The 13,101-nt window shown below is 39.0% G+C and overlaps 1 protein-coding gene across 2 annotated transcripts in view; it reads right to left on the bottom strand.

Moving 5' to 3' along the window:
* The window catches only part of LOC132820599 (testican-3-like), a 525,001-nt gene that overhangs the window by 271,098 nt on the left and 240,802 nt on the right, over positions 1-13,101 (bottom strand). For both annotated transcript variants that reach the window (XM_060832813.1, XM_060832807.1), the window contains exon 4: positions 907-1,021. In XM_060832813.1, coding sequence (XP_060688796.1) covers positions 907-1,021 — 115 coding nt within the window. The remainder of the gene's footprint in view (positions 1-906; positions 1,022-13,101) is intronic.

Genomic DNA, 13,101 nt, shown 5'->3' on the forward strand with positions numbered 1-13,101 from the left:
AGACACGATGGGCTGAATGGCCTAAATTTTGCTCCTACGTCTTATGGTCTGAAAATTTTTCAATCAGTAAATTTTAAGTGAGACCTCAATAACAGGGTTGAGAAATACATATCACCACCGAGCTTTTTAAAAAAAAACAGCACAAGAATAAGGAAAATGAAAAGCACCTGTTTTATGGACAGGAGAGGATGACAGTAAAAATAATATGCCCCCCTTCCTCCTTTCAGAGACACTGTAAATCATTTACTCAGGTCAGAAACACTATCAGCTGTGCTTACTATCAGACAAAACTGTTACACAGACATTATAATTATTCTGCAACTATTACCAACTATCCACACAAAAAGTGGATTATATAACACAATATGAATCATGTTCTTTTTTATTTTGTCACATCATTTCTATCAATCCGATGTCAGTTCAATAGATCATATAGGAAGTATGGTTCTGCGTAATGCTACATTTACTCCTCAAAGTTTGTGTAAATAATTATGTTTCTGAAATACTGTAGCAGAGGATTTCCAAAGATCTCCCATGAATTTTTTGCAAGAAAGTGTTGAAGCCCATTAAAATAGTAAAAATAAATAATGTACCTTTATGGAACATTTATGACTTTGTATATATTTAGTCATTTATTTGAATCTTTGAAAATTAAACAAAACATCATTGACTTGCACAAAAAAATTACATTTTTGATACTTCATTAACATTGAGGGAATGTTACTCAATCTGCCTTTAATGAGCATAAGACACATGAACAATACTTCATTTAAACTTTACTTGTGAAAAATTTCCAGGACAGTCAAGCCTCAACTATGTGAAAACCACTAACATCAAATAATTCAGGTAAAAAACATTGAAAATGTGTCAGGTGAAGTATTTTAAAATTAGAACAAAGCATTTTACCTGTGTGTTAGCCGTCTATGGCTAATGCAGACCACTCTATGGTTATCTTGTGCGATGCATACTTTGTGTCTACTGCATTTCACGTTTAGGCATGGATCTTTCGTAGAATCGAGCCCTACAGAATAGTTGGAAAAATAAACCAGTGTTATCCAAAAATAGGTTTCATTTTACTCCCACATAACAACCACAATAAATAATACAAACCAAATAAGAGCTCAAGAAACCAGTCGTTCTATCGAGACCAAAAAGTAAAATAATGGTAACACTTATTTCAAATATTTTAAACAGTGGAGTTCTGTGCCAGAATTATTGTTGGAGGCAGTTCAATGTTCAGGTTTTAAAATTAATCAAATAATTGCTGTCCAAAAAAGACTATTCTCAAATAGGAAGAGGGTATCCTTGAGTAGGTGGTTCATGCATAGAAAAACACTGGTATTCAATGTGCCAATGTTTCCTGTACTGTAATATTCATGACTTCAGATATATAAATAAAACAATGTGTGCCAATGCTCCTGTACTTAAAAATATCAGCAAATAACTAAAATGTCAGAAATCATTTTTTCTATTAAAGCTCAATTTTCCTGTTTGGCACAGTTTCTCCTCATATTAATATTTTGCACGATACTCAAGGCTAAAAAAAAGTGGGGGAATCGCTTGCTCAAAATGGGCTATTTTCATCCTGAATCAAAAGATATTTAAAAGTGATCCAGCCACAATTATGATTTGGAGGTGCCGGTGTTGGACTGGGGAGTACAAAGTTAAAATCACACAACACCAGGTTATAGTCCGACAGGTTTAATTGGAAGCATATTAGCTTTCGGAGCGTCGCTCCTTTATCAGGTGATAGTGGAGGGCTCAATTCTAACATGCAGAATTTATAGCAAATATTTACAGTGTGATGTAACTGAAATTATACATTGAAAAATTGATTGTCTGTTAAGTCTTTCATCTGCTTGAATACCATGATAGTTTCACTTCTTTCATGTGCCACAATTAGTCCTTCTAATTTTACCATCCTCTCCTCCTGCTATTTAAAATTATATGATCTCTCTTTGATATTGTTCTGTTTGGTGGAACTCAAAACAGGATGTGGGAGTAGTAAAAGGTTTGGTTTGGGGGTATTATGGGAATTAAGTCGGTGGTTTGCCCACTAGCATCCTGGCAACTCTTATCTGGTCCTACATTCTGAAAAGTGGGTAAGGCTACATCCTGCCCTCTCAACTTCAGTTTATTCAGACACCAAATTGACCAATCAATTACCACTTCTGGACCTCACGTAGACCTCATCACCAGTTCCACTGCAAGGGTAATGGTTGGAAATAAACGGGAAAGTAGTGCGGGTGGTTACCTCCTTCAGGAAGGTTCCTCTGAGCCCACAGGGTCATTCTTCATATGTCTCCACAAGAGGGTTTCATCTGGAATATTTCTCCACCTGGTTTCCTGCATTTCCCTCTCCCTGGATCCTACGATCCCTCTACAACCACAATGCAGAGATATAATTTGAGGTCTAATATCAATGTTCTTCCCTCCTGAAGAATGTGTTTAGTTACAGCAGCCACTATTTGCTGTTGTTTGTGCTGCCATCCATGTTTTCAAATTAAGTGGATTCTATATGGGTTACATGATCTGGTATATTCAAGTAGGGCATCCTTCTGGTCTAACAAGAATAGTCTTGAGAGTAAGGAAGAACTAGTTTATTGCATCTCTGAAAGTACTTACAGGTTATAGTATCAGTCTCTACATAACTACAAAGACTGCAGGAAGAACGTGGACTTGGTTCTCTCCCTTAAGAGAAACTACTTTATTCTTCTACCAGGTTCTCATGGCAGTGGGTCACACTTCTCCAGGTATTAACCCCTTCAAATCCTTCCAGATTCATATTCAGCACTTGTAGTTAATTTGGCAGTAGATCTGGAGGTGGGAACTAGTGTGTTTTAGGAGAAGTCCCAATTTTATTTTATTAAGGCAACACACATCATATGAAACCTAGCTGCACCATACTGATAAAGTTGACTTAGCATCAAAAGATGTTTCAACTGGGTTCTGTGGAGGGGATGTGGGTAGGGAGCATGGAATATGTCCCTCTGTAACATTTACCCTAGTGCATCTGCAAAGCCAGGTATTTTTGCCCAAGACAACAAATTAAAGTATTCAAATTTTAGCAATCGTCCCAAATGATGTCCATTAGATTTGAACCCGAGTGTCATATACATGAGTACTACTGGTGAAGTACTAGAGTACCATGAGTACCAAAATTCAAGCACAAGTCACTGCAATACTGCTCTTAACTGTATGAAGGAATAAGAATTCCAAGTAGGAGTATTATTTACACCTTTACTAGTTGATACAAAAAATCCAAAACTTCAAATTTAAAGCTGATTTATTGTAACTACAGTGGTGCATCTAGTTTGACAAAGAACTTGTAATTGAGCAACAGCTCAAAATGCATGTTCTGAGCAAGGTTATGTTTCTATAGTATTTATGGTATATATTCATATTTATGCCTATATGCACACTAAAATCTGATTGAATAGACTGACAGTAACAAAAAAGAAACCAGAGAATATTGGCATCTTTCCTTTATTGTGACATTTACCTTCCAATACAATAAAGCCCAGATGAAAATGTTAAGACGGTAAGAAAGATGAGCATTTAGCATCTCAAGCGTCTACCAGTAGCTGATCCAATTGTGGCCTCAACTCCACCCATGCCCTCATAACCCTCAACTCCCTTATTATAGATCCAACATTTGTCTTAACTCAGCCCTTAGTATATGCTCAAATATCCACTGCTCTCTAGGACACAGGATTTGAAGAAATATTGATTAACTGAAAGAAGAACTTCCTCCTCTTCAAAACCTTAAATGGGAAACCCTTTATTCGTAAACTGTGCCCTAAGTTCTAGGATCCCCCAGAAGGGGAAATATTCTCTCAGTTTCCAACTCAGTCAAACCCCATCCGATTTTTTATGTTTCAGTAAGAGTGCAAAGAACTAAAATAGGAAGTAGATAAGAAAAATAATGCAATGATTGGCAGGAGAACACTGAAGTCCTGTACAGTTACAATGGGAACAAGAAATTAGAGCAAATACAAGAACAAAACAAAATTGAGCCAAAAGCAGAATACGCCATTGGAAGTCAGGAGATAGAAGATTCAAATGGTTCCTTGAGGGGATTAGTCCAGCAACAAACTACCATCTGCCCTGAAAGCAAATGCAACCAATGTTTAATCAAACTCTGACAGCTTCAGTCACAAATTGGCTGTCGGTGATGACTGCCATCTCGGTTTCAAGAACAGGTGGCCTCCAACCTTGGTTGGAGGTGTAACGGAGAGCACTCTTCCATGCAACAAGGAAATCCCATTATGATGCCTTAAACCAGAGCAACAAGATGGACGAAGGTCAAGACTGAAGGAGAAAGGGGAAAGAATAACAAAGAGTCATCACCTTTCCCTATCAAACATCAACAAAGAAGTCAAAACCAAGACCATAGAAGTCCTTTACACCCATTAAGGTACGGGCTCTGAAAGTGAAGCAAGAGGTATCATTACTATGACATCTGTGGTACAGTGATTGCACACCAGTATGTGCAGACCAAATTTGTTGGATGTGAAGGAACACGTAGAAATGTGGGCTGAACCTGCAATGAAGAATGGTTTTCAGACATGCATAATGAGGCTTTGGCTGACCGCCTGGACCTTTACATATAAGATTGTGAGTAACTTTGTTTACAACGGTGCAGACAAATGTTGACATTTTTGAACGACAACTTCAAGAGGTGCAAGTAAATGATCTCTTCACCAATATCTCCACTGTTTACTTGCACAAGATTAAGAGGCATCAAGTGGTTAAAAAGCAAGAGTGTGTGGGCGTCATGTTCCCACGTCTAGACTCCTCTAAGCTGTCATGAATCACTAGTCTTGGAGAAACAGCCTGGATTCCATGAAAATTACAGGGTGACCTCAAAATCCTTACCCCCACTAAGGAGCCATTCTAGTTGGAAGTGCAAACTGTATGGTGCACCAACAAGAACATTTAGTGTGCCAGATGTGGAAGCAGGAATCCCAGAATCAGACTCCTCTCTCAAACTTTACATGTCTCAGGAATCCTTCTAGGTGTCTACGTAGATCTACAAAAATGATTACAGCATAGAAGAATGCCATTTAGCCTTTTAAGTTCTCTTAAAGAGTAGCCCCACTGCGCTGTATCTATTTCCAATACATCCTCACATCCATCTACTTTGAATGTGTGATCGAACATGCACTGATTTTCGCAAGTTGCCTATTTGAGATCATGACTACACTGCTCAAGAGTATTTCTCATGATGCCTTTAGTTCTTTTGCTAGTCACCATGTTTCTTTCCTCTGGTTCTCAGTCCTTCTGTCAATGGAAATAATGTTCTTTCTTTTTCTGCATAGATTACCTATGATGTCGAGCACCTCTATCAAAACCTTTCTTAACTTTGTGTTCAGCACAACAACCTTCACCTCTCCAACCTACCAACACTAGAGAAATCCCTCATTCCTGGAACTATACCAGAAAATATTTTATACTGCTATTAGACCTTCACATCTTTCCTTAGGTGCACTATCCAGAATTGGACAAAGTATCACAAGTATCATTCTGCAGAAATTCAATGTAACTTTCTTGCTTTCATCCCAGGCCCTTGTTTATAAATCCAAGGATTGTATGCCTTTCTAAATATTTTCTACCTGGTCCCTTCAATGACCTGTGTACATATACCAGGACTATTCCAGTCTTTATTCTTGCACTCCCTTAAAACTGTACCTATCTATCTTATACTGTCTCCTCTCCTTTATCCTATCAAAATACATCTTCCCATTTGTGTGTTTACCCTCTTTTGCCACATGCTCATCCATTCTACCAACTGTCCAAGCCCTTGAAACATATCACTATCCTCCATTTGCACTACAATCCCAATGGGGTGTGATGTGCAAATATGTAATGGTATCCTGTACACCTCAGCTCAAGTTATTAATTACTATCATGAAAAGCAGTGGCCCTAAAACTGCCCTATGGGAAACACCATTATTAATCATAAAGCTAAACATTATTAACAAAACTCAAAGTTGCCAGTTAAGCTTATGCTTCACTGAACATTTTTTTTGTATGGACTTACTCTGTTGCTGGGCTACATTAAGCTCTGTGACCAAGAAAAGCAACAAGGTGGCCAAAAGTAGATTTATTATTGAGCAATGAAACTGGGGGTGTACTGGGTGTTTATTGCTTATTATTTGGTTGAGTTTTAATGGAATAATCAAAAATAGTGTAAAGTTTAGATCTAATTACTGTCGGACTTAGGCTCAATCTACCAACTTACTTTCTTCTATGTGTGAGCCCAGTCCTGTGTGTTCTTTAAATGAAGCAATAGGAGAAGATATTCGGTCTCACACTCTTAGTTTATTTTAGCAGTAAGTGGATAAGGTATGCAGATCTCTGGGTCTAAACCTTTCTATCCCTGACAAACTACAAAATGTGTCAGTTCAAAAAGTAAGATGTATTCCTGCCCCTGACCTAGTCTTTTATAAAATTAAAAACATCATGCAATCACTGAGGTGGGATTGTCTTCTGATTGGCTGTTGATCTGACTCCATTCTCCGCCTCCTCGCGTCCCCGGATGTCCGACCCCACGTGACCTTCTTTTGCCCGCGAAATGGAGCACCACGTGACCGCCTTTGGCCCGCGAAACGGAACACCACGTGATCTCCTAGTACTCTTCCTGGGCATGAAAGAGAGCATCACGTGACCTCCTCACCCGCGAAACGGAGCATCATGTGATCTCCTTCTGCGCGCGCGCGCAACACAGCACCACCACAGGCCTCCGAACGCCGAGCACATCCACACTCGCAGCCAGCAATCTATTCTACAGGTAAGCCATATATTTACATTACCCCTAAGGAATTTGACTCTAGAATCAATCAAGACACCCTCCAAAGCTTCAGAAATGTTCAATGTCCTATATGTCACACCAGATTGTCAGACATTGCTGCCTGTATAAAATTTAGCTTTGCTTTGTTTAGCGTTGCTATGATCCCAGCTGACAGTAATACTGGATACGTTGGAATACTGAAGGTAACTCGATAAGCCATATATGTTTAGTTTTTGCAGTTGGTGACTGTAATGTTTAGTTACCAAAACCTTTGAAAATGACGCTCCAAATGTTCTTAAACAAAAGGAAGTATGTATTTTTTTTACACAAGAATTAAAAAAAATTAATATACATGGCAAAAAGATCTTAATAAAACAAATTTCAATTGTTTCCCAAACCTTTACAATCCTTTCACAGATACCAAATTCCAAGAGTCATTCCTATTTCTAAAACTAAAAGTTAGGTGTTTACATAACTGGCTCTTCCAACTTTCTATTCATTGGGCTGCAGAAACATTTTGATGATTCCTTTCTGAATCCAACAGCATGAACCTTTCATAATCCTGATGGCGTAAACTTTTTAGTTTGAACAACTTGAAGATTTCTATCCAAGCTCTTGGTGTTGGGTTTTATCTCACATGAGATATACCTCAAAGGGTCATGCCTACAACGTTATTATTGTATAACGGCATGGGATCCCAGGGTATGAAGCTCTGAGCCTCCATGTTACGGTATTGCTGCAGCATGGCATGCTGACAGAAGAATGCTACAGTAGATCCAAATTGCTTAGATTGAGCAGAGACACACAGGCGCCTCTGATTGTAATGCTAGATATAGTAGGAACAGTGATAAATGTTCCTTAAACTTTTCAGTATTTCATGGACCATGTCTACTCTTTATGTTATGGAAACTAACATAAGTATCACAGCATGAAAATGGCAAATCATCAGGACACCATGCCACATCACAGCACTCCTGGCTTAGAAGCTCCTCAAACTAAACACATGCGATGGTGACTGCTTCTCCTGAATTAACAGTTTTAATATTCTTCGAGGCGAAATGGTTTTTCCTTCTGCATTGAACTTCTGCTTCTACTGAACTAAGACCTTGAACCTTCTAGTCTGAAGTAAAAAGCTAAATTAATGACTTTCTGATCTGTTGTAAAGTTAGCAATTAAATGCAGTACGGCCACTAACCCTACAGAGGTTCTGACAGGTATTTGACTGCAGTCATCTGCACTCTTAGGATTGGTGCACTTTGACCATCATTAGTTGACTTGCTGACTGGTTTAGAAATATAGACTTTCACACAACTGGCCTGCAATTGCCAGCCTTTACTTTGAAATCAGCTGCCAGCGGTACCTGTATGAATGAGATGAGAATGTTACCATGTGCAAAATTGAACTTTATATGCAGAAGCTTAAGTAATTTAACTGAATGCCTAGGCAACAAATTAATTTCCCAAAAGCTTTTGATGGAATTTCACTTAACATCTTTGTGACCAGAAGTAAAATTTGGTTTGAAAGATTGTTCCTGCATGGAGAGAGAGGTGATTGTAGAATAAAAAGTGTTTTCATATTGACCGGTAAATAGATAATCGTAGAATCCCTACAGTATGGAAAGCAGCTATTCAGCCCATCGAGTCTGCACTAACCCTCCAAAGAGCATCCCACCCAGAGCCAGCTCCCATCCCAATCCTACCCCTATGAGTGGATTCATTTGCCTACTAATGCTGGGCTTTCTGGTCCTTTCTGACTAAGACACCTGTCTACTCACTTACAAAAATCTTTCAAATACCCCCAGTAGTTACTTTGGTGAGCAATCCTATTTCAAGATGCTTTATAGTAAACAAGTACCTTATTCTATCTCCGTGGTCCAGGTAGGGATCTTAGCAATATTTATCCCACCAAAACACAAGTAGTACTCTTCTATTTAGGTTGATCACATGAATAATATGCACCACATATTCACATTAATTGATTTCACAGCCTAAACATAACATCTATCTTGCACATGGATATTTGCAGTTAGACTGATGGCCTATAATCAGGAAACACCACTTTATGAAATGTGATAGCTTTATACTTTGTTTGATTGTAAAGAAAAGTAACTGCAAATAAATGCAAGTAATATTCTGGCAATTCCTTCATCCTTAGTGATGGAAGAGCCCAACAGGTCAGTGCAAAAGATAAGGCTGAAGCATTCATAAGCATCTTCAGTGAGAAGTGACAAGTGGGTGATGCATTTTAGCTTTTCCAATGGTTCCCACCATTACAGATACCAGTCTTCAGCCAATTTGATTCACTCTGTGTGACATGAAGAAATGGCTGGAGGCACTGGATATTGTAAAGGCTATGCATCCTGACAACATTACAGCAATTGGACTGAAGACCAGAACTTGCCACTCCCTTAGCTAAGTTCTCTTAGCACAGCTACAACACTGACACTTATTCCACAATGTGGAAAATTGCCCAGGTATGTCTTGCAAATAAAAAAGTTCAAATCCAACCCAGCCAGTTACCACCCCATCAGTCTACTCTTGATCATTAGTAAAGTGCTGAAAAATGTCATTAATAGTGCTATCAAGCAGCACCTATTTAACAACAACTTGCTCAGTGATGGCCAGTTTGGATTCTGCCAGGCCTACGGCACAGTGGTTAGCACTGCTGCCTCACAGCGCCAGAGACCCGGGTTCATTTCCCGCCTCAGGCGACTGACTGTGTGGAGTTTGCACGTTCTCCCCGTGTCTGTGTGGATTTCCTCCGGGTGCTCCGGTTTCCTTCCACAGTTCAAAGATGTGCGGGTCAGGTGAATTGGCCATGCTAAATTGCCCGTAGTGTAGGTAAGGAGCAAATGTAGGGGTATGGGTGGGTTGCGCTTCGGCGGGTCGGTGTGGACTTGCTGGGCTGAAGGGCCTGTTTTCACACCGTAAGTACTCTAATCTAATCATTACAGCCTTGGCTCAAACATGGACAAACGAGCTGAATTCCAGAGGGTGATGTGAGAGCGATTGCCCTTGAAATCAAACCCCATTCAACCAAGTGTGGCATTAAAGAGCCTCAGCAAAAGTTAATCAATGAGAATTGGGGGGCCGGGGGGATCTCTCTACTGATTGGGGTCATACCTGGCATAAAGGAAGATGGTTTTGGTTATTGGAAATTACTCATCTCAGCTCCATGATACCCCTGATAATCTCTTATAACCTTTTCCAACTTCTTCCATTGGGCAAAATGTACAAAAGATTAAACACGCATACTAGAGTCAAAAACAGTTTCTTCCCACTGTTAACAGATGACTGAATGGACCTCTCAAATTTTAAACTTAATGTTGATCTTGCTCTTTGTATACCTTGTCTGCAGCCATAATATTGTATCGTTAACTCTGTTCAATTACCTTAATGGACTTGGTATGGTATGATCTGTCTGTACTGCAAATAAAGACTTTTCACTCTACCTAGGAACATGTGACAATAAATCAAATTAAATCAAAATCCATCCATAAGGTCAGAAATGGGTATTTTCGCCGACGATTGAACAATGCTCAATTCCATTTACAACTCCTCAGATTCTGAAACAGTCCATGTTTAAATGCAACAAGATCTAGACAATATCCAGGCTTGAGCTGACAAGTGACAAGGAACATCTGCAACACACAAATGCCAGACAATGAATGACACCAATAAGAGACTATCTAACTACTATCCCTTGACATTTAATGGCCTTAGTATCAGTTAATCCCTCACCATCAACATGACAGTGGTTACCATTGACTAGAAACTCGACTGGACTCACCACATAAATATAGTGGCAACTAAAAGTAGGTGAGGGGCTAGGAATGCTGTGGCAAGTAACTCACCTTCTGACTCCCTAAAGCCTGTCCACCATCGACAAGGCATAAGTCAGGGGTGTGATGAAATACTCTCCACTCACCTGGATGAGTGCAGCTCCAATAACATTCATGAAGCTTGACACCATCTAGAACAAAGGGACTAGATACTTGAGAATACCACCACCTACAAGTTCCTCTCCAAGCCATTCATCATCCTGAGAAATATATTGCCTTTCCTTTACTGTCGCTGGGTCAAAATCCTGGAATTCCTTTCCTCAGAGCATTGTCTGTCTACTGACAGCACATAAACTGCAGCAGTTCAAGGCGGCAGCTCACCAGCAACTTCTCAAGGACAACTAAGGATGGCCAATAAATGGTGGCACCAACGTCTTATGAGAGATTGAAAAATAAATCTGTACTTTACCTGCTATCTCATTCAGGATATGCTTATGTTAAGTAAGGTACCAATAATGATCACATTAATGGACAAGTAATCCAAAACCTTTGATCGGTAATGCAGTTAATGTATGTGCAAATCCCACAAAAAACCTTAAGTATCTTTACAAATCAGCAACATAAAAAGTTTTTGGTAGTACGAGTAATTAGAAGGTTGTTGATCTCCCAACCAGTTTACTACGTTTTTCATCATCTTGTCCAGCAATGTCATTACATATCAATGGAACAGGTGGGATTTGAGCCCCCTTCTTCCTAACTCAGAGATAGGGAAATTACAATTGCATTACATGAGGCCGCAATGAATCCTGATTTCCTGGTATCCTTTGTGGAATTAAAGATACTTGCAATCATTTACCCAGTTTAGTTTATTAATAACTTTAATGATAATGTCCTTACCTCTGAGCCAGATTAACCTGACTTCATATCCCACCTGCTCCAGAGATGTGTCATAATATCTATAATGGGAAAATATCTATAAAATACAACAGGGAGTGCCCTTGCAGTGCAGTGGATGTGTTCCTGCTTCTGAGTCAGGAGACCCAGGTTCAAGTCCCATCTGTTCCAGAGTTTGTAATAATGTCTCTGAACATGTCAATTTGAAAGTACCAATAAATAACATCTGCCCCAAACCAGAATGGCTGACTCTTACTCACCGTCTGAAGTAGCTTGAAATCAATCAGACATTTGTAACAAAACTGCAACCTATGGTTAAAGAAGGCCCACTAATGTTACATCTGAACGAGGGACAGATAATAAATGGTAGACTTGTCTGTAATACTTAAATGAAAATAAATTTGTAAAAAGATTAAATGTTGTTATATTTGCACTAAGCTTTCTGTATCTCATACAACTTTAAACCTGGCCATTAAATGTTGGCACATTGAAAAAATACGGAGCCCTATATGCACTCATTGAATGCAGAAAAATGCTTTATCTGCAACTTCACTGAATATGAATCAAGATCTGTTAAACCTGAACATTTGCCTCCTGTTTAATGCAGGAACACATTGTTCAATTGTCAACTTGTTACATATCAACGAATTTTGCACGGACCAGGAATCAAATACCAGTTGTATACTGGACGATATTTTAAATCACTTCACCTCCATATTATGGCTTCACGGAACAAATCATTCTCCATTATTAGACAGAATAACAATGTCATCCAAGAGTAAAAATACAGGGTCAGGATGAAATGGTTCTTCATCAACAGTGCAAACTGAGCTCAGAGCTCCTACTAAGTCAAGGTAAGACCATACCATGTCTTATTTTTGACTGCATGAAAAATATTGCAACAATGTTTAATTTGAAACTAAATAAATTAACAACCTGGGAAACAAGGTTCCAATTGAAACTTAAACTACCATGTTGTGAATTTCAGCAGAAAGGTTAGTCTTGGTGCTGATTCACCAAGAACTCAGTCAAGATTAGAGTCGTGCTGGAAAAGTACAGCAGATCAGGCAGCATCTGGGGAGCAGGAAAATCGACGTTTCGGGCAAAAGCCCTTGATGAAAGGCTTTGGCCCGAAACGTCGATTTTCCTGCTCCCCAGATGCTGCCTGACCTGCTGTGCTTTTCCAGCACGACTCTAATCTTGACTAATTTCCAGCATCCGAAGTAGCCACTTTCACATCACCAAGAATTTAGTTTGCACAGCATGAACAAATTTCACCCCCAGTATATCTTACAGCATTCATGCTAGAATTTACAAAAATAAAAGCACTTCCGACACAAAATAACCTTTTCTACAATTCAACCTTCCTTTGATCGTCAGTCTTTACTCACCTTTCTAATCTAGCAGAGTAGATAAACTAACCATTTTGAAACCTATCCTTGTATCCCCTCAATAAATGAAATGAAAAAAGTTATTGATTTTGTTAATAAAAACTAAATGCATTGGGATATGGCTGTATTAATATAAGAATGAGGTCTACATGATCCTGGATAGTTTATCAACGAATGACTATGAACTGGAGTCTGAAACATTTATTAGTAATATTAGCCAATTAAGAACTAAAATTTATTAA

This window comes from Hemiscyllium ocellatum, chromosome 1 (genome assembly GCF_020745735.1).
Source record: "Hemiscyllium ocellatum isolate sHemOce1 chromosome 1, sHemOce1.pat.X.cur, whole genome shotgun sequence".
NCBI classification, from domain to species: domain Eukaryota; kingdom Metazoa; phylum Chordata; class Chondrichthyes; order Orectolobiformes; family Hemiscylliidae; genus Hemiscyllium; species Hemiscyllium ocellatum.